This window comes from Bos indicus, chromosome 5 (assembly GCF_029378745.1).
Source record: "Bos indicus isolate NIAB-ARS_2022 breed Sahiwal x Tharparkar chromosome 5, NIAB-ARS_B.indTharparkar_mat_pri_1.0, whole genome shotgun sequence".
NCBI classification, from domain to species: domain Eukaryota; kingdom Metazoa; phylum Chordata; class Mammalia; order Artiodactyla; family Bovidae; genus Bos; species Bos indicus.
This window is the reverse complement of record NC_091764.1, coordinates 76,051,553-76,076,253: the sequence shown is the minus strand read 5'-3', so window position 1 is coordinate 76,076,253 and position 24,701 is coordinate 76,051,553. Positions and strand designations below refer to the sequence as shown.

At 46.6% G+C, this 24,701-nt stretch overlaps 1 protein-coding gene across 8 annotated transcripts in view; it reads right to left on the bottom strand.

Moving 5' to 3' along the window:
- Positions 1-714: 714 nt before the first annotated feature.
- Positions 715-24,701, bottom strand: part of USP18 (ubiquitin specific peptidase 18) — a 35,622-nt gene continuing 11,635 nt past the window's right edge. For 3 of the 8 annotated variants that reach the window (XM_019961353.2, XM_070789797.1, XM_019961354.2), the window contains exons 2-12: positions 24,276-24,386; positions 23,118-23,214; positions 21,930-22,075; positions 15,919-15,998; positions 15,517-15,663; positions 15,093-15,188; positions 14,500-14,667; positions 9,005-9,136; positions 8,483-8,532; positions 1,490-6,912; positions 715-1,392 (exon numbers count right to left, since the gene is read on the bottom strand). In XM_019961353.2, the coding sequence (XP_019816912.1) occupies positions 6,867-6,912; positions 8,483-8,532; positions 9,005-9,136; positions 14,500-14,667; positions 15,093-15,188; positions 15,517-15,663; positions 15,919-15,998; positions 21,930-22,075; positions 23,118-23,214; positions 24,276-24,279 (966 nt within the window). In that variant the 5' untranslated portion in view covers positions 24,280-24,386 and the 3' untranslated portion in view covers positions 715-1,392; positions 1,490-6,866. The remainder of the gene's footprint in view (positions 1,393-1,489; positions 6,913-8,482; positions 8,533-9,004; positions 9,137-14,499; positions 14,668-15,092; positions 15,189-15,516; positions 15,664-15,918; positions 15,999-21,929; positions 22,076-23,117; positions 23,215-24,275; positions 24,387-24,701) is intronic. The other 5 variants (XM_070789800.1, XM_070789798.1, XM_019961352.2 and 2 more) reach the window with 5 other exon arrangements.

Genomic DNA, 24,701 nt, shown 5'->3' with positions numbered 1-24,701 from the left:
TCCTGCAGGTCTGTCTTCGGAATCCAGAGAGCAAATGCGAGCAGACTTGTAGCAGAGCCCGGGATGGGCTTGGTTTTGGTGGTTGGTGGAGTGATGCTCTCATCTCCAGGCCCTGCCAGCATTGGCCCTTCGGGCTTTGGGTTGGGGAGCCCGTGGAGTGTGAGTCCAGCTGTGCCCACCAAGGAAGCTTGGAGGACTTGGCAAGGAAGCACTGGTGTGGTCATCACCTGTACAGAAGCTTCCAAGCCAGGGTCTGGTGGGAACTCTTGTCTTACACATGGGTTTCAAATCCAGAGCATACATCAACTTCTAGCAGCTGTTTGTTTTCTAGAAACAATGTCCTAATATCCAGTATTGCCACTGCCCGTGAAAAGACACATCCGATCTGGCTCCAAGTGCTGCTTCTGGATCCCTCCAGACTGGAGGCCCAGCAGTCAGTGTCAGCAAGTCAGACTGCCAGGTGGTGTCAGGGGTAGGGGGGCAGAGGACACAGTCCAGGCCCATGAGGGGCCATGCTGTCCACAGACCAGGTGCTGCGGTTGAAGGTGTGCCTCCCCCCACTCCACGGGGCAGACCACCGTCCCCTTACAGATTGTTACCAAGTTAAGTCCTGTGGACCCTGCTCGGGCCCTAGCCTGGCCGAGGCTCTCTGCCTCAAAAAGGAAGGTTTCCTTTTTCCAAGCGGGTTCAAGTAGGCGATTATGAAACCAAAGCCAAGACCAACACAGCACAGGCTTTACTCAGAGGTCAAAGAACAGAGAAGAAAGCAAGTTCACAGCTCAGCTTCTCGCCCTCTGCAGAGAGGGATTTAATTCTCCAGAGTAAAGAAAAGGAAGAGGACTGAGGCTAATGCTGGGGAGGCACATGCATTGGGAAGGGGAGAGGAAGGCTACCTCCTTTTTACTGTTTAGGTTCTTCCTGTCTGGTCACCGGTAGATGTGTCACTGAATATGATAGATCAGTTCAGTTCAGTTCAGTCGCTCAGTTGTGTCTGACTCTTTGCGACCCCATGGACTGCAGCACGCCAGGCCTTCCTGTCCATCACCAACTCCCAGAATTTACTCAAACTCATGTCCATTGAGTTGGTGATGCCATCCAATCGTCTCATCCTCTGTCATCCCCTTCTCCTCCCACCCTCAATCTTTCCCAGCATCAGGGTCCTTTCAAATGTATCAGTTCTTCGTACTAGGTGGCCAAACTATTGGAGTTTCAGCTTCAGCATCAGTCCTTCCAATGACTATTCAGGACTGATTCCCTTTAGGATGGACTGATTGGATCTCCTTGTAGCCCAAGGGACTTTCAAGAGTCTTCTCCAACACCACAGTTCAAAAGCATCAGTTCTTCAGCGCTCAGATTTCTTTAAAGTCCAACTCTCACATCTGTACACGACCACTGGAAAAACCATAGCCTTGATTAGATGGACCTTTGTTGGCAAAGTAATGTTTCCGCTTTTTAATATACGATAGATAATACAATAAAATCAACATACAATGAAACTCAGGGTCTGCTGGAGGTCAGAATAGGTTGCCATCTTGGTCCTAGCTGGCTCCATCTGGTTTTCTTTCTTTGTAGCTTCCTTTCTTCTCTCTGGACCCTATGATTTAAAGACTTCTGTTAACTCTTGCTAAAAGAGGTGCTTGGAGGGTTGTGAGCAAGGACACCCCTATTAAAGTGGGTTCACGGGTTTTGACCAAGGGCTGCAGCAGCTCTGACAACACAAGGGAGAGGCTGAGAGGGCAGTCAGTCTTACACCTGCCCTGGGCCCATGGCCAGATGTGGAGGTGGTTAGCATGGGGCGTGAGGTCAGGGGAAGTTCTGTGTTTACAGGGAAGAGGTGAACGTGGGTCTGCAGCAGTTTTGCAATGAACAATTCTCACAAACACACAGCATTGTAAGAGACAATGCAGGGAAAGCTCTCAGAGAAGCAACTTCCTGAGAAAATGCTGAGCACATATTTATTGGTAACTTATCTTGTAATCTTTAACTAAGAGCAGTAAAGCAAGACAGAGACCAGAATGCAGGGATTAAGGAGGCTTCCTTCTGGAGGTCCAGAGGTAATCACACGAGAGTCGTCAAGAAAGGTCTTTGAAGATAAGGGGGCTTGTTCCGCACGCAGAACAGCATCTAACTAATGCTGACAGGTCAGCCAGAACATCTAACTTAAGGGTGGGGGAAAGAGATCAGGAAGAGGGAATGAGTAAGATTAAATTCCAGGAGACATTTCTGAGAAAACAGTAAAACTTGGGGTTCCCACATGGGTCCAGACGCAGACTGCCTGAAGACCCTGCTACAGAATCCCTGACTTTTCCTGTGGATACTGGGTTGGGGGAGGAGGGATTCAGGTAGCGAAGCAGACATCCAGAGCTCTGGATGCTCATATGGGGAAATGGGGGCACAGCAACAGGGGCTCAGCCTGCAAAACCCCAGAACCACTCCCATCAGCTCCAGAGCCGCTCCTGGAGTACCAAGGAGAAGCGGGTCTCCCACCTACCAGATGTGGAAGAAGAGGTGGAGTCTGTAGGGCCACCTCACCTAATGGGAGGGAGGCTTTAGATCAGGGCAGGCACTTCCCACCAGCTGTATGAGCTTCCTGGGGCTTGGAACAACAGAAGCCTGTCCTCTCTCAGTCTCGGACACCAGACATCTGAGATCAAGGTGTCCCAGTGCAGTGCTCTCTCCAGAAGCTCCAGTGGAGAGTCCTTCCTGCCTCTTCCAGCTTCTGGGGTCTCCAGGCATCCCTGGGCTTGTGGGCCCCTCCCTCCCATCTTTGCCTTCACCTGGTGTCTCCTCTGTGTCTCTGTCTTGGGGAGGGAAGGAGCCTTGCTCTCATGGTCCTGCCTCAGTGGACTTGGGGATGGTGGTGCAGGTTGGGGTGCAGCAGCCCCAGGATCTGTTCTGACAGATGCTCTCTTTCTGTGGACAAGTCTCCCCTCACTCCTCTATCCTCCCTAGAGACTCAGGAGCCCCAGCATGGGGTACCTCCGGCACCAGGACCCACCCCTAGGGAATTTCTCAGAAGCAGGGACTAGGCCTGGGGGCTGAGGGGAGGAGGGAGCTGGTCTCTTTATGATGCACCAAGGGGGCTAGGATGCCTTGTACCCAGGAGAGTCTTGGACTCAGCTAACTACCACCTGGGATCTCCTGCCCCTCCCTGGTAGAGGGCCCCATGACGCTCCCCCCGACCTGCTTCTGACCCCAGCTACAGAGTCAGGGATCCAGAGACCCCCTCCTCAGCTTCTTTTTACTTGGAGGCTCCCAGAAGTCCCTGAAGCTGTTATACTCAAGGTGAGTTATGGTGAAGGATGAAGATTAAACTCAGTGAGGACAGAGGTGAGCACGGGCTCAGCAGTTGTGGCTCGTGGGCTCCAGAACACGGGCTTCTCTAGTTGTGGCACACGGGCTTAGTTGCCCCAAGGCATGTGGGATCCTACTTCCCCGACCAAGGTGGGAAACCTCATCCCCTGCCTTGGAAGGCAGGTTCTTAACCACTGGGCTATGAGGAAAGTCCCTAAACTGTCATTTTAAAAATTTCTTTCTGTTCAGCTTGAGTGACTCCCACTATGTTCTTCCAGTTCACCATCCATTCTGCTGTGTCATCTAATCTGCTACTGTTTTCTTTAAGTGCATTAGTGATTTCATTCTTCAGCTCCATTGGGTTCTTAATATCATCTCTGTTAAACTTCTGTGTTCACCCAGTCTTCTCCAAAGATCACTGAGCATCTTTATGATCAGGACTTTGAGATCCACTGGGTAGACTGTCATCTCCACTTCACTTAGGTCTTATTTTATCTTGTTCCATTGTTTGGAAGACATTTCTTTGTTGCCTCATCTTGCCTAGATCTCTGTGCTTTTTTGAATGTTATGTAGGTTGCTTATGCCTCCGTTATGGAGAAGTGGCCTCATACAGGAGACACTCTATGGGACCCAACAACACTCCCGTCAGGTCACCTGTAATGGAGCTGTATGGTCTATGGGAACTCTATGTGGGCAGACTATTGTGGGCACCCCAGCAGGCAGGACTTGGCCTTGGCCTGGGTGGCTACTGGGGATTGAACCCATGCCCTTCACCCTGTGGAGTTCCAACCACTGGATCACCAGCGAATTCCTCACAATACTACTTTTAAGGAAAAAACACAGGGACAAAGATACTGGGTGTATGTGCTGAAGAAGTCTGGGGCGGCAGACAGCAGGGGTACATAGGGATGAAATAACAACAGACCTCAAACCCTCAAAACAAGATCACAGCAAAGTTCACATACGGTCAGGCATCAGGTATCACTGTGAACCTTGATTTTTGGACAAATGGATATATGGATGAGTAAGGGGGCACTTTGGAGAAGAAACAAAATAGCATAGAAATCAGCTACTTCCAGAGACTCAAGTCAATTGATTCCTTGTCTTCTCCTTCAATCCAGGACATTAAAAATGATCTACTAGTACCCTTCCTCTTTAACTTGGAGTCTACATGTAACTTCTCCCTTCAGTCTCTTTGATCCATAATTTCACTCCTCAGTACCTACAGAAATATTTACTCATGTACAAAAACACATCTAAAGGTACTCATTCACTCTGCACTTTAAATAGTGAAAAAATGGAAATGCCCTAATATTTACCAATATGGGAATGGAAAAAATATAGTATATCTATTTATGGAGTAAATGTAACAATTCAAAAGAATGTTTTCCATTTACATACAGACTTGGAAACTTTCCTAAGACACTATTATGAGAAAAAACAATGAGCAGAATAATGTTTCCAGTAGAATTAATGATGTAAAAATTATTCATATCTGTGAATATGCATGCCAATGCCCAGAATAAGGCCTAGAGGGATCAATACATTTTACTATTCTGAATAGGGTCCCCCTAAAATTCCCACCCACCTGGAACCTCAGAATGATGAAATAAGCCATGTGAAGGTGAGGTCATGCTACACTGGGATGGCCCCTAACCCATGGCTGGTGTCCTCGACTAACACACGTAGGGAAGACAGCGCGTGAAGATGGAGGTGGAGGCCAGAGGGACTCAGGTCCACGCAGGGGATGAGAGCAGGGCTGGCACGACCAGGCGCCAGAAGAAAGGCAGGACAGACTCTCCTTCACAGCCTCCTGGAGAAACCAACCTTGTGACACCTTGATTTCAGACTCCAGCCTCCAGACTGCAAGAAAGAAACACAGCTTCTGTGGCTTTCAGCCAAGTGCTTTATGATAGCTTGTGACGGTAGAGATAAGAATATACACACACCTGCTTAGCAACGGTTAGCACTGAGGAAGAGGATCTGTCCATGACGACATTGTTTGGCTATTATACAGTGAGAATTTACTCTCACATGGCTAAATTCTTGCCAATAGAAAGAATAAATCACCCTCATTTCAGGTTGGAGGTTTCAGCTCTGCCACTTACAAAATATGAAATCTCGAACAAGTCGTTAAACACGTGAATGACTGAGTCACTTCCTTTGTTGGTGGGGGGTGTCCACACACTTCTTCCCAGGTTGGTGCAGGGTTTCCCTTCCCTGGACACCCCACGATTCACATTCTTCCTCTGACACGGCTCCAGGGACTGTGCACATCTGCCCACCCATGCTGCCAACCTGTCTCTAACCCATGTCACCCGCAAATCCATTTTACTGCAAAACCACTAAGTGTTCCTTTCCTTTTTGAACACTTTCCAAAAAAAAAAAAAAAAAATCCTCATTACTTATTAAGCTAGACCCAAACTTCTGAGCCTGGATCAAGATCAACGTGCTGAGCCCCACCTCCCTTCCCTCCGGGTGTGTGGAGGGTCCTTGAACCCTGAGCCATGCCACTGGGTGTGCTTCTCCCTGTAAACAAACTGTCCTCATTCTCAGCCCCCTTCCAGCCTTCAGGCTGCTCCTGTGGGTGCACAGCAGAAGCATTTTCATTTATTTTCCTTTGAATTCCTGTAGCACAAACCCTCAGTATCGTGTATTTTAATCAACCCCCATTAAATTAAAAAGTTCTTTTTGAGAGAAAGAATTGTATTCATTACTGTCTGGCATACCATTTCACAAAGTAGGTGATCAATACATATTTATCAAATAAACGAATAACAATTACAAAGCACTTGAGTTTCATGTAATTGATACGCATTTAAAATTTTTTCTTTTTAATTTTTGGCTGTGCAGGGTCTTTGTTGCTGCTAGAGCTTTTTCTTGTTGCGGCGAGCAGGGGTTACTATCTAGCTCTGGTGCACAGGCTTCTCATTGCAGTGGCTTCTGTTTCGGAGCACAGGCTCTAGGGCAAGTGAGCTCCGTCCTTGTGGCTCCTGGGCTCTAGAGCATAGGATCAGCAGTTGTGGTGCACAGGCTTAGTTGCTCCACAGCATGTGGGATCTTCCCAGATCAGGGATCAAACCCATGTTTCCTGCATTGGCAGGTGGATTCTTTACCACTGAGCCACTAGAGAAGCCCTGAAAGTTTTTAAAATTATAAACAGAAATGATATACAATCAGTACCTATCAGTATAGTCACATTAGCTGTAGAATATTGAAATAATTCCTGACCACAGCCCTTTGTTACCCGACTGCCTCTTGCTACCAGCACTGGCCTGGTCTCTCCTCCCCTGGGAGCACCCTGACTCTGCAGCTCCCAGCTAACAGATCACTGCCTTGTGCAGCAGGAGCAATCCAGACCATGAGTCCACCAGTGGCTCCCATTCTGACCGATCCAGACCTGTGTAGTGTCACTGCTAAATATTTTAAGAATCACCACTTATTATAAATAAAATGTAAACAGCTTGAAAATGGTGCCTCTCCTCACTGCAGAATCTCTTACAATCTGCAGAGACAGGAACAGAAAAGGAAGATGACACTCTGTAGGTCTCTGAAGGTTTAGGGAGCATCCATTAGGACTCAGTCTTCACGTAAAACAGGAGATAGGCAGTCTCCCGCCTAGAAAGAAAAAAAGTGCAAGGGCATCACTGAGACGAAACATTCAGAGTTCATTACTACATCATTACTTCTTGATAGAACACCCATCAGAAAACTTCCCGGTTTACTGGATCAGGTCTTCATCAACCTATCAGCTCAGGGCAGACAAAACTGGGGACCCGGGTAAATAACTATTAGCTAACATCTCAAGCAGGGGTTGACAAACTATGAGCCCATGAACTTAAGTAAATGTAACCGGAACAAAGCCACATATGCTCACTCATGTACCACCAGTGGCTGCTTTTGTGTTGCAGAAGCAGAACCAAGGAGCCGAGACACAGACTGTGTATCCCAGAAACTGAAACATTCACTCTCTGGCCTTTGACAGAAAAAGTCTGCCAAACCCTGATCTAAATAACGGGGGGTCACTGACAACCAAAAGATGACCAAGTGTATATCTAAGAGTGTATCTAAGGGAGATGCTTAGAAGAAAAGGAGAAGCAGCAGGTAGCAGGGGGCGGTGGGGGGGCAGGATTTCAAGCACAAATTTCACCCAATTTATCAGTTTCCAAGTGAAGACCTACTCGTGCGGCTGGGTCCACGTCCCACACCACGCTTAGTGTGCAATGTCACCTCTAACCCAGAAGCTCTGCAGAAAAAACCTGCAAAGTCTCTGCTTTATCTCTGCCAAGCTTTTTCCTCTCCAGCCTCCCCTCTATGTAGTTACTGATTTTCAACAATATATTTACTGTTATTACTGACTAAATTCAAGCCTCCATACCAGACAACAGAGAAGGACAAGAGTGATCCTTGCTTCCGAAGAGTTCATGGTTAACGTGAAAGAATGTTATGCAGGTGAACAATGACCAAGCAGCGTGGTCCTGGCTGTGAAGAGGTGAGCACATGATGGAAAACACCTGAGAGGCTCCTGCACACCTGCCTGAATGGTGCTGGGAAGGCAGTACAAGGCAGGTGGGCATGAGCAGAAGCACGGAAGCATGAAGGTGGTTTGCCTCAGGGACAAACTAGGAGAAGGGACAGCACGTGCAAAGCCAGGGATGGTGTGATTGTTTGGGAGCCTCAGACACTTTAGCACTGCTGGGTCTAAACTGCAAGAGGAGGACTTCCCTGGCAGTGCAGTGGTTAAGACTCCACCTGCCAGTGCAGGGGACACGGGTTCCATCTCTGGTCTGGGAAGGCTCCGCGTGCCATGGAGCAGCTAAGCCTGTGCACTACAACTGCTGAGTCTGCAAGCTCTGGAGCCTGTCCTCTGCAACAAAAGAAGCCACCACAGTGAGAAGCTTGCACACCTGCAACAAAGAGCCCCCGCTCACCACAACCAGAGAAAGCAATGAAGACACAGCATTGACAAAAATTTTTCTTAATTAACTTAAAAATACATATGTAATTTCAAACCTTTATCTATGAAAAAAATTTAAAAAATAAACTAGGAGAGGAGCAGTGCAGTGGATGGGGCTGAAAAACGAGGCTGAGCATATTCTCTGGGCCTCCAAAGGTGAGTGGCAGCCCTTTCCTACAGCAACAGATGCCCTGAGTGAGTTCATGGGACCCACGACCCAGCCTTCCTCACCAGCGGTAGCTGTGATTCCCATAGGTACACTGGACGTCTTCCCAGGACACCTGCAAGGACAGAGACAAACCAGGTTAAGTGGCCAGAGAGTGATGGTGCTGCCAGCTGCCCTCCCTCCCCTAGACAGACCAGTCTGACTACTCCCAGGCCTGGTCACCCAGTGACAGGTGCTCGGCACACCAAGTCCCTCAGGTGCATTGTCTACACTTGGTTATGCTGGGCCCAGATTTTGTAACTCTTTCTAGAGCTTCTTGCCTTCATAGGTTAGTCCAGAGCACAAGGTTGCAGGGCCCTGAGCTGAGAATTCCAGAAACTGGGACGCTAAGCTAAGCAGACCGTAGCAGAGCTGTGAACCAGATAGGGCTCCATGCAGTAAAGGGCTTCAAATTTCACAAAGGCCCCCCTGCCACAGAAAACAGGATCTTAGTGTGTCTGGGTCACAATGGCCTTCCAGTCCTGGCTCAGAACCCATTAGAGATGGAGAACCCACGGCAAGAGGCAGTTTGGGAGGACGCTTCTCACCCAAGAAACATTGGAGTCGTTGAAGCAGAACCATTCTCCATCTTCAGAACTCCGGATGTAGGCACAGTAGTGACCATAGTCAGCGTTCCCCACGTGGGCGATCACAGCAAAGAGCTCATAGTGCCCTCCACACTGAAGGACACAAGGATAAAGGGACCCCCATCACACCTCCTCTTCCGACCCTCTGCTTCTCAGTGCCTCTCTGCCAGGCACTGGTGCGCCCAGGGCCCCAGAAGACCATCTCTGACCACAAGATGCTCATACCTAATTACAGCACAGCTGTGAAGCGAGGTTTCACACCAGGTTTACAGATAAATCTGGGAAGCAGTCTCTACCCCAAAACAAGAAGGAATGGGCAGTTGAGAAAAGCTCCCCAGAGACAATGTGCTTAAACTACCCTGAAGGATCTGTGGAGGGCATGGTGGTGGGGGATGGGGTTGAGGGATGGGGCAGGGGTGCAGGGACCCACTGAGGCCAAGTCAGGAGTCAAAACATCCCAGCAGCGGCAGCCTTGGAAGGCTCTGTGCAGAGGAGCAGCAGCATCAGATTTGTGTTTGAGAACACCAGAGTGAAGGCATATGAAAATGGCTTGAGAGTCCAAGTGAGGCAGAGTCACAGCTGAGAGCGGAAGAAGTGGGGAGAGACTGACCACCAGCAAGAAGCACCACGAAATGACAACAAGCATTATAAACATGATAATTACTAGCTAGCTTCCAGCATTTGGCTAAGTCTTCACATACATTACTTTTTTTATCCTAAAAGTGAACTAATATTTTATTTTTCCATGATTTACATACAATATTTCCTGGGAGCTCAGCTGGTAAAGAATCTACCTGCAATGCAGGAGACCCCAGTTTCTGGGTCAGGAAGATCTCCTGGAGAAGGGAACAGCTACCCACTCCAGTATTCTTGCCAGGGTTGCAAAGAGTCAGACATGACTGAGTGACTTTCACTTTCAAATACAATATTCTTCTACATATTACATCATAAAGCACCCTCAAAGAAAAAAATTACTTTGCGTTGTGAATTAAATGTTTCTTATTCCTCCTGACCAATTAAAGAGTCATATCTAGATGCTGAGTCTATAATTTTTTTCTTTAGAAACCTAAGCTTCATATGCTGTAAGAAAAATAATGAGCATAAATATATAATTTATGTGCTACAATATTAATAGCATACTTGAATTGTTATATGATAGGTGATAGACAAATGTATATATAATGTAAAATTTGAAAAGTGATATTTCCATTAGCAACACACTCAAATATTTTATGACATACTTGCTCAAGTGAACTACTTCAAAACAAGCTTAAACATTATTATTCTGGTTCTTTGTTAGATTTGTATTATTTATTGCTTTGCTAAAAGTTACAGCTTTTTATGATTTTACAGTGCTTTTAGCAGTCTTGTGATGACAATTTTATTAACTGCAGACATACTCACACACCTATGCTGTATATAAAAAATATGCCTAAATATGTTTAGCCACTGAGAGAAAACTGTCTTCACATCTTTCATGAGAAGTGTAAGAATTAGAAGCAGGAAATACTTTGCACTTCACTTAATAATACACCTTCAGGGACTTCCCTGGTGGCACAGTGGATAAGAATCCAACTGCCAATGCAAGGGACACAGGTTCGATCCCTGGTCTGGGAAGATTCCACATGCTGCAGATCTAACCTGCGAGCCACAACTGCTGAGCCCGGCTGCTGTAATTACTGAAGCCCACGCATCTAGAGCCTGTGCTCCACAACGAGAGAAGCCACCACAATGAGAAGCCCACTCACCACAATAAAGAGTAGCCCCTGACCTCCACAACTAGAGAGAGCCAGTACAAAGCAACAAAGACCCAGTAAAGCCAAAATAAATAAAATTAAAAAAAAAAATAAGATGCTATGGGAACTTCCCTGGAGGTCCATTGTTTAAAATAATAATAATACATCTTCAGAACAAGACATTCAAGGCTCATAAGACAATATGGTACGTCTTCATATAACATGATGCATTCTGAAATGGATTTTGCATCTGATGAGAGCTAATGACTAAATAGGATTCTATGTTTAGAGATAAATGTGATTCATATGCACTATTTCATTTAATATCCACAACGAACCTGTACACAGGGTGTTGGCATCAATCCCATTTTGCAGACATGGAATCTGAGCTCAAGGAGTAGAGTAACTCACATCAGATTCAGAGCTTATCAAGAGGTGGGACCTCCACCCAAGCCTGCCTGGCTCTGAGGCGCCAGCTTTTGACTCCAGTACTGAGGAAGTGGGGGACAGATTTGTGCAAAGTCAAGGAAAAACAGTAAGTCACTCGGCAACTGATGGATACAGTGGGGAGGAGTAAGTAGGGGGCACTGCAAGGATGAACCCCAGATTCTTGGCTTGGAAATTAGGAAGATGTTGGTGCTATAAAGTTACGCATGGAACAGAGGTGTCTGGGGATGAAGACAGCGAGTTTCTCAGGACTCAGCTGGAGGTGGACACCCTGGTTTGGGGATCAAGAGTGAGACCTGGGTAGGGGACAGCGACTCGAAAGTCCTCAGTTTCAGATGATCGAAACCATAAGAATTAATGAGAAGACATTTGAACAATGGGAAGAAAAAGGAATGCGATGAAAATTAAATACCAATAAAAATGGGCAGGAAAGGACCCAGAAGCAGAGAAAGAAGCCCCAGGAGAGAGGCCTGGAGGAGACAGATTTGAAGCAGAGCAGAATCAGTAAGAGAGCATCATGGTAAGGGAAAGACCAGCATAGTCACCAGGTTTGGGGTAATTAACCCTGCTCCCTTTGGTCTCAGAAAAGCTAGATAAGAGATGATTCTCTGTGAAAAGGGAACAGTGGTGAGAGTCTTCATTTTGGGCAAGATCTCCACAAGAGTCAGGAAAATTGTACTTTTCTTTTCAATACAGTCAAATAATGTCCCTTACCTGAGACTCTGAAATGGGATTATGAAGGGGAGAGGATGAGGGTGGTACAAACTGTGAAATGAAAATATCTTCTGCCTATTAATAAACAAGGAATGTCACAGCCACCAGCGATTTCTGGCCTCCAAATGTGAATGAGGGCTCCCCAAAACTGAGGTCCAGCAGATGCTGCCACCCCACAGTGACTGCTGTGGGGGGGAGGTGATGCAAGAAGCCAGGCAAACGAGGAAACAGGATTGGCTGAGGTGCTCAGGTCGCTGAGCTGCACATGAAAGGAGTGAATCCAAGCCTAGAGGCTTGCACCCATACACAGAATGCCAAACTCCTTAGCTTCATACCTGATCTGTGATGTTCAGACTGCCTGCTCCCTCCATTGCAAACGTGTATGTAGACTGACTCCCTGGTGGCTCAGATGGTAAAGCATCTGCCTGCATTGTAGGAGACCCGGGTTTGATCCCTGGGTTACAAAGATCCCCTGGAGAAGGAAATGGCAACCCACTCCAGTACTCTTGCCTGGAAAATTCCAGGGATGGAGGAGCCTGGTAAGCTACAGTCCATGGGGTTGCAAAGAGGTGGACATGACTGAGCAACCTCACTGGTTCACTGCCCTCCTGCCTCCTTGGAGCAGTTTTCTCAGAGCTACTGAGACACTGTCTCTGGGACTCTGAGTCCTAAATATTCCCACCAAATAAAAAACTCTCTACTTTCAGGTTGTGACTGTATTTTTTAGTCGACAAAACAAAGCTTTGTCCCTAAAAGGGAGGGCTCAAATCATTCTCTGTTCTCACGTGAGGACATTACACTGGGTTTTTAATATTACTCTGGGGCAAACTCTGGATGGAACTATCAGTTTACAGGAAATACAAGGAGAGAGGAAAGCGCCAAACAAGACCACCAGCCAATTCTGGACGTACATAAAACCCTTCAAACAAATGCATCTCAAGGAAAAGAAAAGGAGAGAGAACAATAAAGAAACAGAACCTATGGAAGAAAGAAAGGCCAAGGGAGGGAGGGAGCAAACTGAGGCAAATGCAAGTGTAGACTTTATGTGGATCTAGATTCAGACACAGCAAACAACTTACAGGACAGTCAAGAGATCCACATACCAACTGGATATTAGAGGATATTACATAATCATGAGATGAAACTGGTCATGTTTGGAAAAAGTGTGCTTCTTCTTTAGAGAGACATGTGCTGTGCGCTTAGGTGCTCAGTCATGTCCAACTCTTAGAGACCTCATGGACTGTAGCCTGCCAGGCTCCTCAGTCCATGGGGATTCTCCAGGCAAGAATACTGCAGTGGGTGGCCATGCCCTCCTCCAGGGGACCTTCCTGACCCAAGGATTGAACCCAGATCTCCAGCATTGAAAGCATTTACCGTCTGAGCCACCAAGGAAGCCCTAGAGAGACATAATGAAATACTGGCAAATGACATGCATGGCATCTGAGATTTGCTTCAAAATAACCCAGTAGAGGTTTGGAGAAGGAAGAGGATGGGGTGCAAATAAAGAAAGACTGGTTGTGAGTCTGCACAACTGTTTAGGCTGTTGGTAGATAGGGAGACATTATATGTCTCACATGTCTTTTCAAGGTAAAAGAATTTTAAGATACTTCATTAGGTAGGCTGTGCAAGTGGAAATAAGGAAACTAGAAGGAAAGAACAGAATCCTATGCCCCAAACAGGGAAGGAAACCCTATTATAATAGGAGCCACTCAAACACATGGTCAGGCCTCAGTTTTTCAAAAAAAAAACACAAACCCATAGTTCTAGAGCATGGATAGTAAAGAGCTCAGGGGAACAAAACAGACAGTCCAAAAACTGACCCATGTATATATGGCAATAAATGTAGGATTTTAAACCTATGGAGAAAAGATATTTATGTCACTTTTCTCAGAATCTCCCGACAACTTACTAGCTCGAGACAACTGGATTCAACTTTACTCTAAATCAATTTGGCCCCAAGTGCTGGCTCCTTTCTTATCCCCAAGGCAAGTGTAATCTGTCGGGAGAAGGAAGCAAGGCTGGTGCTGCTTAGCACCCAGGATGTGGGTCACCTGTGGCACACCCTATGTAAAAGGAAGGTTCTGAAGTATGGTTTCTTCTGTCAGTACTGGGAGATAGCTGTCCAGTCATTAGAAATAAAGTCTTCTGAGTCTTAACAGAAATGCAGCTGCCAACAGCAACGCTGGTGGGAATGTGAAGCTAACAGCCCCATGGCTGTTATTCGAGAAGAGTCTAAACTCCTTATTGAAAGATCAGTGTTTCTTAAATGTGTGACTATGTTTCCACGAATCACACTAAGCGTTTGTGAGTGTTCCTCCCTGTGAGTCCTGAGCTCGGCCACAGAGGAGAGGATGACGCCCCAAACCCAAAATGCATCTCTGGTGTGTGTGATGCTGGGCAGCTCAGGGGAAGGAGACAGACAAAGGATGTGGTGTCTGATGGGGTGGGGAGGGAGACAGACAAAAGACATGGGCTCTGATGAGGCCAGGGTGTGTGTGTGGGGGGTGTGTATATGTGTGTGTGTGCGTGTTTGTGTGTAAGGAGCACGAGGGCCCTCACCTGCTCCTCAGCACTGCAGGGCTCTCCCTTTGTCTCAAGGAGCTTGGTTAGATCCAGATTCTGGGGGAAATACAATGAGTGGCAGACTTTTTCTGCCCGCAGGTTTCTGATGGAGAATCTCATGAGGTGGATGGTCAGTGTCTGGGGCAGATGGGTCAGTGTCAAGACCTGGAAAAAACACAGTCACCGTGGAGATGAGTCCCAGGCACTTCAAACAGGTCAATTCCAAGAAGCACCAGGGCCAACAGGATGTTCTTCCTCCCCAAAAAGAAGGGAGTGAAACAGCACCCCTCCTTGGAATCTGCTGGGTCTCCCACAGAAGGCTTGAGCAGCCCAGGGTTCCACAGGTGTCTGTAGGGGACTGTGGAGTCTGCTCCCTGAGCCCAGGCGAGGGTGGGCCTGAGTGTGGCTCTTGTGCCCTCCCCACCCCTACAGTGATGGGGCCCCAGGAGCGCATCCACAGCTCTGGGCATCAGAAGCCCCCAGGATCCTGGACCCAGCCTGGCGGATTCCCTCCCTCAGCATGCCCCCTCCCCAAGGGCCCGCACCCCCCACCCCACAGTCCAGGGAAGCCTCTGATCAGCAGCGAGTACCTGCTTCCAGAGAGTCTTCCTGCCACAGCTCTCACAGAAGCACTTGTCTTTGCTGGACAGCTCCTGGGGCTGGAAGAAACAGTGGAGAGCATCCTCCTGCCCCAGAGAGCAGGGAAAGCCAGGGTTACTCCACCTGGGGTCACCCTTTTCCCCACAGACAAGGGTTCTCCTCAGGTTCCCCTAACATCAGCCCGCGTGGTACACGTGCCAGGATCTCAGAGAGGATCTACTTGTTGAGGAGCAGGAAGGACAAGGGGAGCGGGAGGAGAGACTTATTTTTCCTGCAAATCAAAGGAGAACTAAGCAGACCCATGCTTAGGAAATGGAAATCAGTTTTTGAAAGCCAAGGGTGCATTAAAGAAGCAAGGGAGCGCTGACAACATTGGGCTGCAGGGAATAGCAAACTCCCCAGGAGGAACCTCACCAGCGTTTTCAGGGGCTTCCAGTGCATATCAAAGACAGACAGGGGGAGGGCCAGCATGCTGCTGTTTCTGCTCATCTCCGAGGTACATTCAAGACAGACAAAGGACTCCTTCAACCGGATGGTGTAGAGGGCTTGCAGCCTTGCCACCTGCAACGTGGGGCGGGGGGTAGGAGGAAGAGGGGCAAAGAGAGCCCGAGTGAACAGGTCAGCCACGTCCAGAGCTGGAGACACCACACAGAGCTCCAGAAATAGCGGCTGCCCCTGCCCCTGCTCACTAAGGTGCAGAGAAGTCACAGCGGCCACACTGCACGACTGTGGTGAGCATTCTACACGTTTCCTCTTGGTTTCCATGTGCACAAGGACAGCATCCTCCCTTTCTGAGCTCTCTGTTCTAGGACTTACCAAGTCCACGTCTGTGATCTGGTTCTTGATCAGGTTCCAGACTGTGAGGTAGAGCTGGGCAGCATCATGCTGGACAAACACTGGCCAAAGAGAAAAGCAACTCCCAGGGAGGGCCCATGATGCGGGTCATGCCCTCCTGCCCCAGCTGCCAGACTCAGAATTCATACCTGTTAACACCATTTCCTTCATACCTGTTAACACCATTTCCTTTGTGATACTTATCACAATTTGTACTCAGTGTTTGGGGGTTTTATTTTGTTTTGGCCTGTCTCTTCTCTCAATTGTCAGCTCCATGGAGGCAAAGACTCTGTCAGTCTAATTCCCTTACCAACTCAATAACCAGCACATAATCAGTGAGCATTACTTATTAGATCTTCCACCTAGGGATCGAACCCGGGTTCTCCTCCATTGCAGGCAGATTCTTTACCATCTGAGTCACCCAGAAAGCCCAGATGAATGGTTAATCAATCCAAATTCCAAGCTAATAATCCCAAAACAGGGATTAACAGGCTAGTAGCAGGTTGAACTGATGCTGTCTCCAGAGAATTACTTTCAGCAGGCTGCCTTCCCCAGAGCCAACACAGAACATGAAGAGGGTCAAGTCACTTTGCCAGGCAGAGACGTCCTGCCTCATCTGCCCATTCCAGAACCAGGAGTCCCAATTCATCTGAGAAATACCGGGGCCCTGCCCAACCTATAATTTCCTTCACTCCTGCTACATGCAGGTACTGCACAAGCCTGTTCCCAGGAAACCTACATTCTAGCAGAAGGTGAGTATCCATGTATGGACTCACAATTTAGAGAAGACTTCCCCAGGCATACAAACTGTTAGGAAAACTAGAGAAACATGAGCTATACCTGGGGCAGCAGAGAGAGGGTCTCTCTAAACCCACTCCTCCACACAAGCAACAAAACCAAGAGTTTACAAAAATCTTAGGAATTCAGGAAAAACTGCAGAGCAGGGACTGCGGCTTCCTCAACTTGGCTGGTTCCCACACACTCTTCAATGCTCTGCAGAAGGCTTGAAAACGAGAAGCCTTGCAGTTGCCACAGGCGACAGGCTGGGGCTGGACTGGGCACCTAGGAAAGCCCCTGGCCAGGAGCATTCCCACGATCTGACCTGTTTGCAGCAGCTCCAGGGAAAAGCCCATTTAAAGGAGGTTGCTGTTATTTAACCTGACTCAAAGCTGAAAGCCTGTAATATTCCCAGGGTGTCTGTGGAAAATGCTCAGCGACAATATACAACTCAGTTACCTAAGGCAACCATGCCAGCCGAGGCAAGAAAAGCCTGGCCAGAAACTCAAAGTAAAGATCTTACAGTAAAAACAACAGCAAGAAGAGACCCCACTGTGGGGGTTTCTGATGTTCAGTGTTGTCACATTATCTAAAATGTCTAGTTTCTAACAAAAAATTCCAAGACACACAAGGAAACAGGAAAATATGGTGCACACACAGGAAGAAGAGCAATCACTAGAAACTCACTGAGATGCCCCAGATGTACTAGACAAAGACTTCAGATTAGTTTATTACTGTATGTTCAAAGAACTAAAGCATCCAAAAACCCAAAATAACTAAAGAATGAAAACAATGTCTCACCAAATAAAAAGTATCAATAGAGAAAAGAAACACGTAAAAGACCAAATCGAAATTCCTGACTAGAAGAGTAGAAGGACAGAAGTGCTCACCAGAAGTAGTCAAGAGCAGATCTGAGTTGGCAAAGGAATCATCAAACCTGAAAATAGGTCAACGGAGGTTATCCAGTCTGAGGAATGAAAGGAAAAATGAATGATGAAAAATGAACAGAGCATCCCGGGTTCACTGATGAATTCAACCAAACATTTATGGGAGGAATTCTTCCAATTCCCCAAAATCTCCTAAGATAGAAGCAGAGGGAATACTTCCCAACTCATTCTATAAGATCACCTTCGCCCTAATACCAAGCCAGACAAAAACATTCCAATAAAAGAAAACTATAGATCAATATCTCACATGAACACAGATTCAAAATCTGTAAGATAATATTAGCAAATAGAATCCAAACAATGTAAAAAGAATTATACACCACAACCAAGACTTATCCCAGGCATGCAAGACTAGTTCAACTGGAAATCAATTTATGAACCTATGACATCAACAGGCTCTAAAGAATATTCACATGAGTACATTAATAGATACAGAAAGTCATCTGCCAAAATCCAAAACCCATTCATGATAAAAACTCTCAGCCAACTAAGAACGGACAGAACCGTCCTAAGATTGATAAGGAACATCTTCAAAAAACCTACAGCTAATATCACATTTAATCGTGAGAAACTAGCAGCGTTTCTTCCAAGATCAGGAAAATAAACAAGAAAGTTCCCTCTCACCACTCCTTTTCAATGTTGTATTGGAAGCCCTAGCTAATTAGATAAGAAAAGGAAATAAAGGGTATACTGACTGGAAAGGAAGATTTCAGAATGTCCTTCTTTGCAGATGACATGATCATTCACATAGAAAATGCAAAATAACCAAAAACTGCTGGAACTAATAAGTGATTATGGTTAGACTGCAGGCTACAAGGCAAATATATAGAAGTCAATCACTTTCTTATATATCAGCAATGAACAAGTGAGATTTTAAATTTAAAACACAATATAATTTATATTAGAGCACATAAAATGAAATGCTTAGATATAAATCTCACCAAATATGTACAAGATCGATATGAGAAAAGCTACAAACACTGATGAATAAAATCAAAAGACCTACCTAATGGAGAGATATTCCATGTTCATGGATACAAAGACTAAAAATTGTCAACATGCCAGTTCTTCCTCCTAACCTGATCTCTAGACTCAATGCAACTCCATCAAAGTTAAAAAAATAAAATAAAATAAAATAATTTTTAAAAAAAGATACCAGAAAGTTATTTCATGAATATTGATAAACTTATTCCAAAGTTTACCTGAAGAAGCAGAAGACTCAGAATAGCCAACATAGTACTGAAGGAAAAAATCAAATAAAATCAGACGACTAATATCAAACTACAGAGCCTCAGTTATCAAGACAAAGTGGTATTACAAAAGAATAGAAAAATAGAAAGAGCCCAAAATACATCAAAATAAACAATGTCAAAAGATTGAAAGGTCTTGGGAAAGACTGAAGACAGGAGGAAAAGGGAAAGACAGAGGATAAGATGGTTGGATGGCATCATCGACTTGATGGACGTGAGCTTAAGCAAGCTCCGAGGGTTGGTTATGGATAGGGAAGCCTGGCATGCTGCAGTCCATGGGGTCACAGAGAGTCAGATGTGACTGAACGACTGAATTGACTGAAACAATTGTCCACTGCTCTTTCACGATGGAAACCAGCGTTTTCACCAAATGTTGCTCAAATACCTGAACATTCACATGAAAAAAACCAATCTGGACACAGACCTTATATCCTAAAAAAGAAGAAAATGAACAAAATAGATAACAGACCTAAATTTAAAATGCAAAACTGTAAATAAAACTCCTTAAGACAATATAAGACTAAATCTACATGGCCTTGGGTTTGGTGATTATTTTTTAGATATGACAGCAAGGTATAATCAATAAAATAAAGAACTGATAAGCTGGACTTCATTAAAATTAACAATTTCTGCTCTGTCAGGAGCATGAGAAAGCAAACTACAGATTGACAGAAAATATTTACAAAAGAGATATTTTAAGAAGATACAAAATATACAAAAAAACTCTTCAAACTCAACACTAAGAAAACAAACAACCTAATTGGAAGGGCTGATGCTGAAGCTGAAGCTCCAATAATGGAGCCACCTGATGCAAAGAGCTGACTCATTGGAAAAGACCCTGATGCTGGGAAAGATTGAGAGGAGGAGGAGAAGGGGGCCACAGAGGATGAGATGGTTGGATGGCATCATCAACTCAATGGACATGAGTTTGAGCAAACTCTGGGAGATACTGAAGGACAGGGAAGCCTGGTATGCTACACTCCATGGGGTCTCAAAAGAATCAGATATGACTGAGTGACTGAATAACAACGAAAAAGGAACCTGAGCAGTCTCCAGTGTGAATCGGAGAGAGGACAGAAATATGTGAGGGAGATTAAGAGGCACAAACTTCCAGTTGCAAAATAAGTGAAGCACAGGTATTAAATGTACAGTGTGGGGAACCGAGTTAATAGTTATGTAATATCTTTGCATGGTAACCAATGGTAATTAGACCTATGGTGTTCATTTTGAAATGTGTAGAAATACTTAATCACTGTGTTGTGTAACAGAAAAAAATGAGAATATTGAGAGACAAATGAAAATAAAAACACAACATACCAAAATTTATGGGCTGCAGTGAAAGCAAAGCTGGAGGAAAAATTCAGACTACAAATGCTTATGTTAAAAAAACAAGAAAGATCTCAAATCCACGACCTAACTTACAATGCATGGAAACAACCTACACTTTGATGGAGTCCCAGAAGATGAGAACGGAAAGGGTAGAAAACTTATCTCAAGAAACAGTGGCTGGGACATCCCAAATCCGGGGAGACATTCAGACATTGAAGTTCAGGAAGCTTGTTGGTTCCCAAACATATTCCTCTCAACTAACTGTTCTCTAAGAAACATCATAATACTGTCAAAAGTCAGAGACAGGAACTCCTGATGGTGCAGTGGATAGGACTCAGGTTCAATCGCTGGTCTGGGAAGATCTCACAAGTCACAGAGCAACTAAGCCCATGGGCTACAGCATTGAGCCTGTGCGACAGAGCCTGGGAGCTGCAGTTGCCGAGCCCACGTGCCCCAGAGCCAGTGCTCCGCAACAAGAGAAGCCACCACAATGAGAAGCCCACACGCTGCAAGGAAAAGTAGCCTCCACTCCCCCAAACTAGAAAAAAGGCCCACGCAAAGCAACAAAGACCCAGAGCAACCAAAAATAATTTTTTTTTAATCAAAGAGATCTTAAAAGCCATATGAGAAAAGAAGCCTATCACCCCAAGGGAACCCGCTTCATAAGGTATCAGTACATTCTCAGCACAAACCTTACAGACCATGAGAAAGTAGGAAGGTATATACAAAGGGATGAAAGGAGAAACTGCTGATAAACAGAACGTTATCCGGGAACGCTGTCCTTCAGAAATGAAGGAGAGACACAGGCTTTCCCAGACAGAGAAAAGCTAAGAGATCATCACCACCAGGCCTGCCTCACAAGGATGGCTGAGAGGAGTTTGCCAGGCTGAAGTGAGAGGATGCTCACTGGAATAAGGAAAGAAACTAGACCAACTGAGCAAGAGAGGAGTACCTTCAACACGTGGCGCTGAAACAACTGGATACCACGTACAAAAGAACGAAGCTGGACCCCTACCTCACACCATTCACAAAATTTAACTCTAAGAGAAACACAGGTCTAGATCTAAAAGCTAGATGTGGGAAACCTGGAAGAAGACAAAGGAGGATGGTAAGCAATTATTAACAGGTAGAGGATTTCTTTGGGGAGATGATAAAAATTTGCTAAATTTAGACTGTGATGATAATTCCACAGCTTTGTGAAATCCTAAAAACCTCTGAATTGTATACTTTTAAATGACTAAATTTATAGTATGTGATGAATATTTCATTTGAGTCTGTTTAAAAAAAAAAAAAACTAAGCTATTTAAGAGTTTCCTTTCGTAGAACATGGTTTCTCCTTACGAATCCTGTATTCTATTTCTTTAGGATGCTTTACCTGCAGCTGAACCAGCTTTGAGGAGACTCCTAGGCTGACTTACTCCACTGAGAGGCAGGAAAAGAGTGAGTACGAAAGTAAAACATGAATAACGAAATAAATGCTGTCCCTGCGAGATGAGGGTTGTTTAAGGTATTTCAGATACACACACAGGCGTCCAACACAAGGAGGGTTTCCTTCCTGTGCACTCAAGGGCCATGAGGCCCCTCATTTCCTCCACTCTCCTCTCTTCTGCTCCCTCCCCCTCACCCCTCCAAGAGCTCCCCTTCCCCTCAGAGCACCAGGCCAGGAGCCAGAGCAGGAGGACCGTCTTACTCGGAATGTTGTACTTCTGCAGACAGTAGGCCAGCTCTGTGGGCTGCACCGCCTTCTTCCGGCTGTCCTGCATCTTCTCCAGCAGCAAGAGCAGCTGGAAGGGGACACTCCTCCTCTGCTCCTCAGCTCCGCCTGGCACCGTTATCCTGCCGGGTGAGAAGAGCCACAAACCTCCCTGTCCCCACTGTTCTCAACACCAGGGCCACACTAGAGTCACCTGGGAGAACTTTCAAAAATCTCCATGTCCGGGCCACTCCGCAGATGGACCACATCAGGATTTCTGGGGGCGGGGCGCATTTATCAAAATTTTTATTTCCCGGATGACTAAAATGTACAGACAAGGCTGAGGACGGCCATGTCAGCAAATCAGCTATAGAGCATCCTCTCGAGACGGGGCACCCTCTCCCCACCCTGCACGAGAATCACACCAAGATGAAGGGCAAGAGCAGTAGGTCCTCGGTCCTCAGCACACACCCAGCCTGAAGTCCTTCAAAGGGAAACAGCAAGTAAGGTCTAGTCCTGGGAAGGACACGGGAAGGAACGTCAGTGTATTCTGGCAATGATTTAATTACAGGCAACCTCCCGTGTCCATGAAACGGGAAAAGGAGAAAGCTCAAGGCAGAAAAGAATGAGCGATAAGGTGTATTATGTGAATATGCACACATTGGCATGGTGTTCCACTCAGTCACTGCTGGCTGAGCCTCAACACTTCTTGGCAGAACCCACTGAAAAGAAGGGTTTTCACAGTGTGTGTACTGTGTGTATATATACTCTGTGTGTGTATGTGTGTGTGTGTGTGTGTGTGTGTGTGCTGTTTGAGAAAAGTCAACAGACTCATGGACCCGCCTACTGATACTACCCCAACTTCCTTTTAACCAAATCAGTGGTTCTCAGTCTGGCTGCATTTTAGAATCATCTGGGGAGTTTTCTGGAAAGTACCCATCTTGGGCCCCACCCTAGAAACCCATGCAGATCCCAAGTGAAACCAAATATCTGGAGTGGGATCAGCATTTCACATTTTTTTAAACTTCCTAGATGATTACAATGTATAGTTCAGATTGTACAAAACAAGATCTCTTCTCTGGCAGCTTTTGAAAGAAGACTTCTCAAAGTCCAAATAACTGAATAACAGAATAAACAAAAACAAAAAACAATACACACATTTATCTGCCTTAACAATGGTCTTACCTCTTCAGTATCTTGGCAAATCCCACATTTCTAACAAGCACCTGGATCAGGGAGTTAAGACAGCATGTCTGTCCAATGTTGTGTAAACCGACCGGGCCTGCAAGGAGCAGAGGGAAGACACTGAGAGAAAGGCCCTCCATGGAACTCAACAAACACCAAACATTCTTCTCGGCCCTCATGAGGACGTGAAATCCTACAAAGGACTCCCAGGGGCACAAAGAATTCACTAAGGAGGTTGCAAACAAATTGGAAACGAAAGAGAAACACCAGCCTCTGAAAAGTGAAACAGCAGCCAAAGTCTCCACCGTCCAGGAAAGAGACACGCCACAACGAGGGGCATCATTCGCTGTCAAACTGGTAACAGTGCAGCAGTAAGAGCAGAGGAAGAGAAGACTACAGACAGCATCTGGGGGAGCTCGGAGCCCTGCCCGGCAGCTGCCCCACAGCGCTGGGCCACAGTGGGCATCCACGGGGTCAGGGCCAAGAACACCCTCCCAGACAACCTATTCCAGACCCTGGTGCAAACACCCTACCCAGGCCCTACCACACGGTGGGAGGAAATCAAGAGAAAGCTTGGGGGACCCACCTCATCTGAACTTACTTCAAGAGGCTGCAAGCTACCGGGAACTTCCGTGGATGTGGGAAAACCAAGAGAGCATTTCTCTGACCCACTAACCACCAACCTCCCCTCTCCCACCCACCCTGTGCTCAGCAGGCCCTACAAGGTGTGTCATTTAAGAGGAAGGGAGTCCACTTTCTCAGAGTTCCTGGGGAAAGGGCTCTGGTATACATGCTAGGGCAACAAGAACCAGGAATCTGGTCCAGCAGGGCCACAGATGTCCACTCCCCACTCAGCAGAAGCCCCAGGTGTGCGGGATTAAAGTGGTCCCCATTTTTCCCAACAAGCCTATGTGCTCAGGAGCTCAACAGTCCCCACTGCACAGCTGCCAAAGTGGAGGCACAAGAGAGCAGGCCTCATGGACCACACGGCTCCACGGCTTCAGGGTCCAGTGGACAAGCAAAGCGTTTCTATGCAGACAAAAGAGCAGAAGCGGGGTCTTGGCTGGTGGGCTTGGGCTTCCTCTGCCTCGTCCTTCTCAATGGGCTCTGCAGAGAAACGTGCAGACAGCCAGGACCGGCAGGGGTCCCGGCACGTACCCATCAGTGGTTGCTCCAAGGTCCCTGGACTGACAGCTGCTGCAGGCGTCTTCAGGACAGCTAGACCTCACTTCCCAGAAGAGCGCTCATGAGCTGGCCTTGGGAGGCCCTCTGTGAAGAGGAAGAACATCTGTGTGACCAGTTTTGACTTCTAACAGTCAGTCTTAGAGGGTCAGTGTCTGGGGAGACCAGCCACAAAGCTATAGGGCGAAAATCGACAACTCGGCGAGCACCATCCCTGTGGTCCCTCATCCCCACTGTCTCCTCATCAGGACCCATGGCCACAACCTCTCCCCCTACCTCCGGGCTCTCTATTCAGGCAAACGGCTCCACATTCACCAAGGGTCCAGGCCATACACCTGGGTCTCCCTGTTGCTCAATCCCAGGCCCAAACCATCGCTGGAGGCCATCAGTGCCACTGCCCGA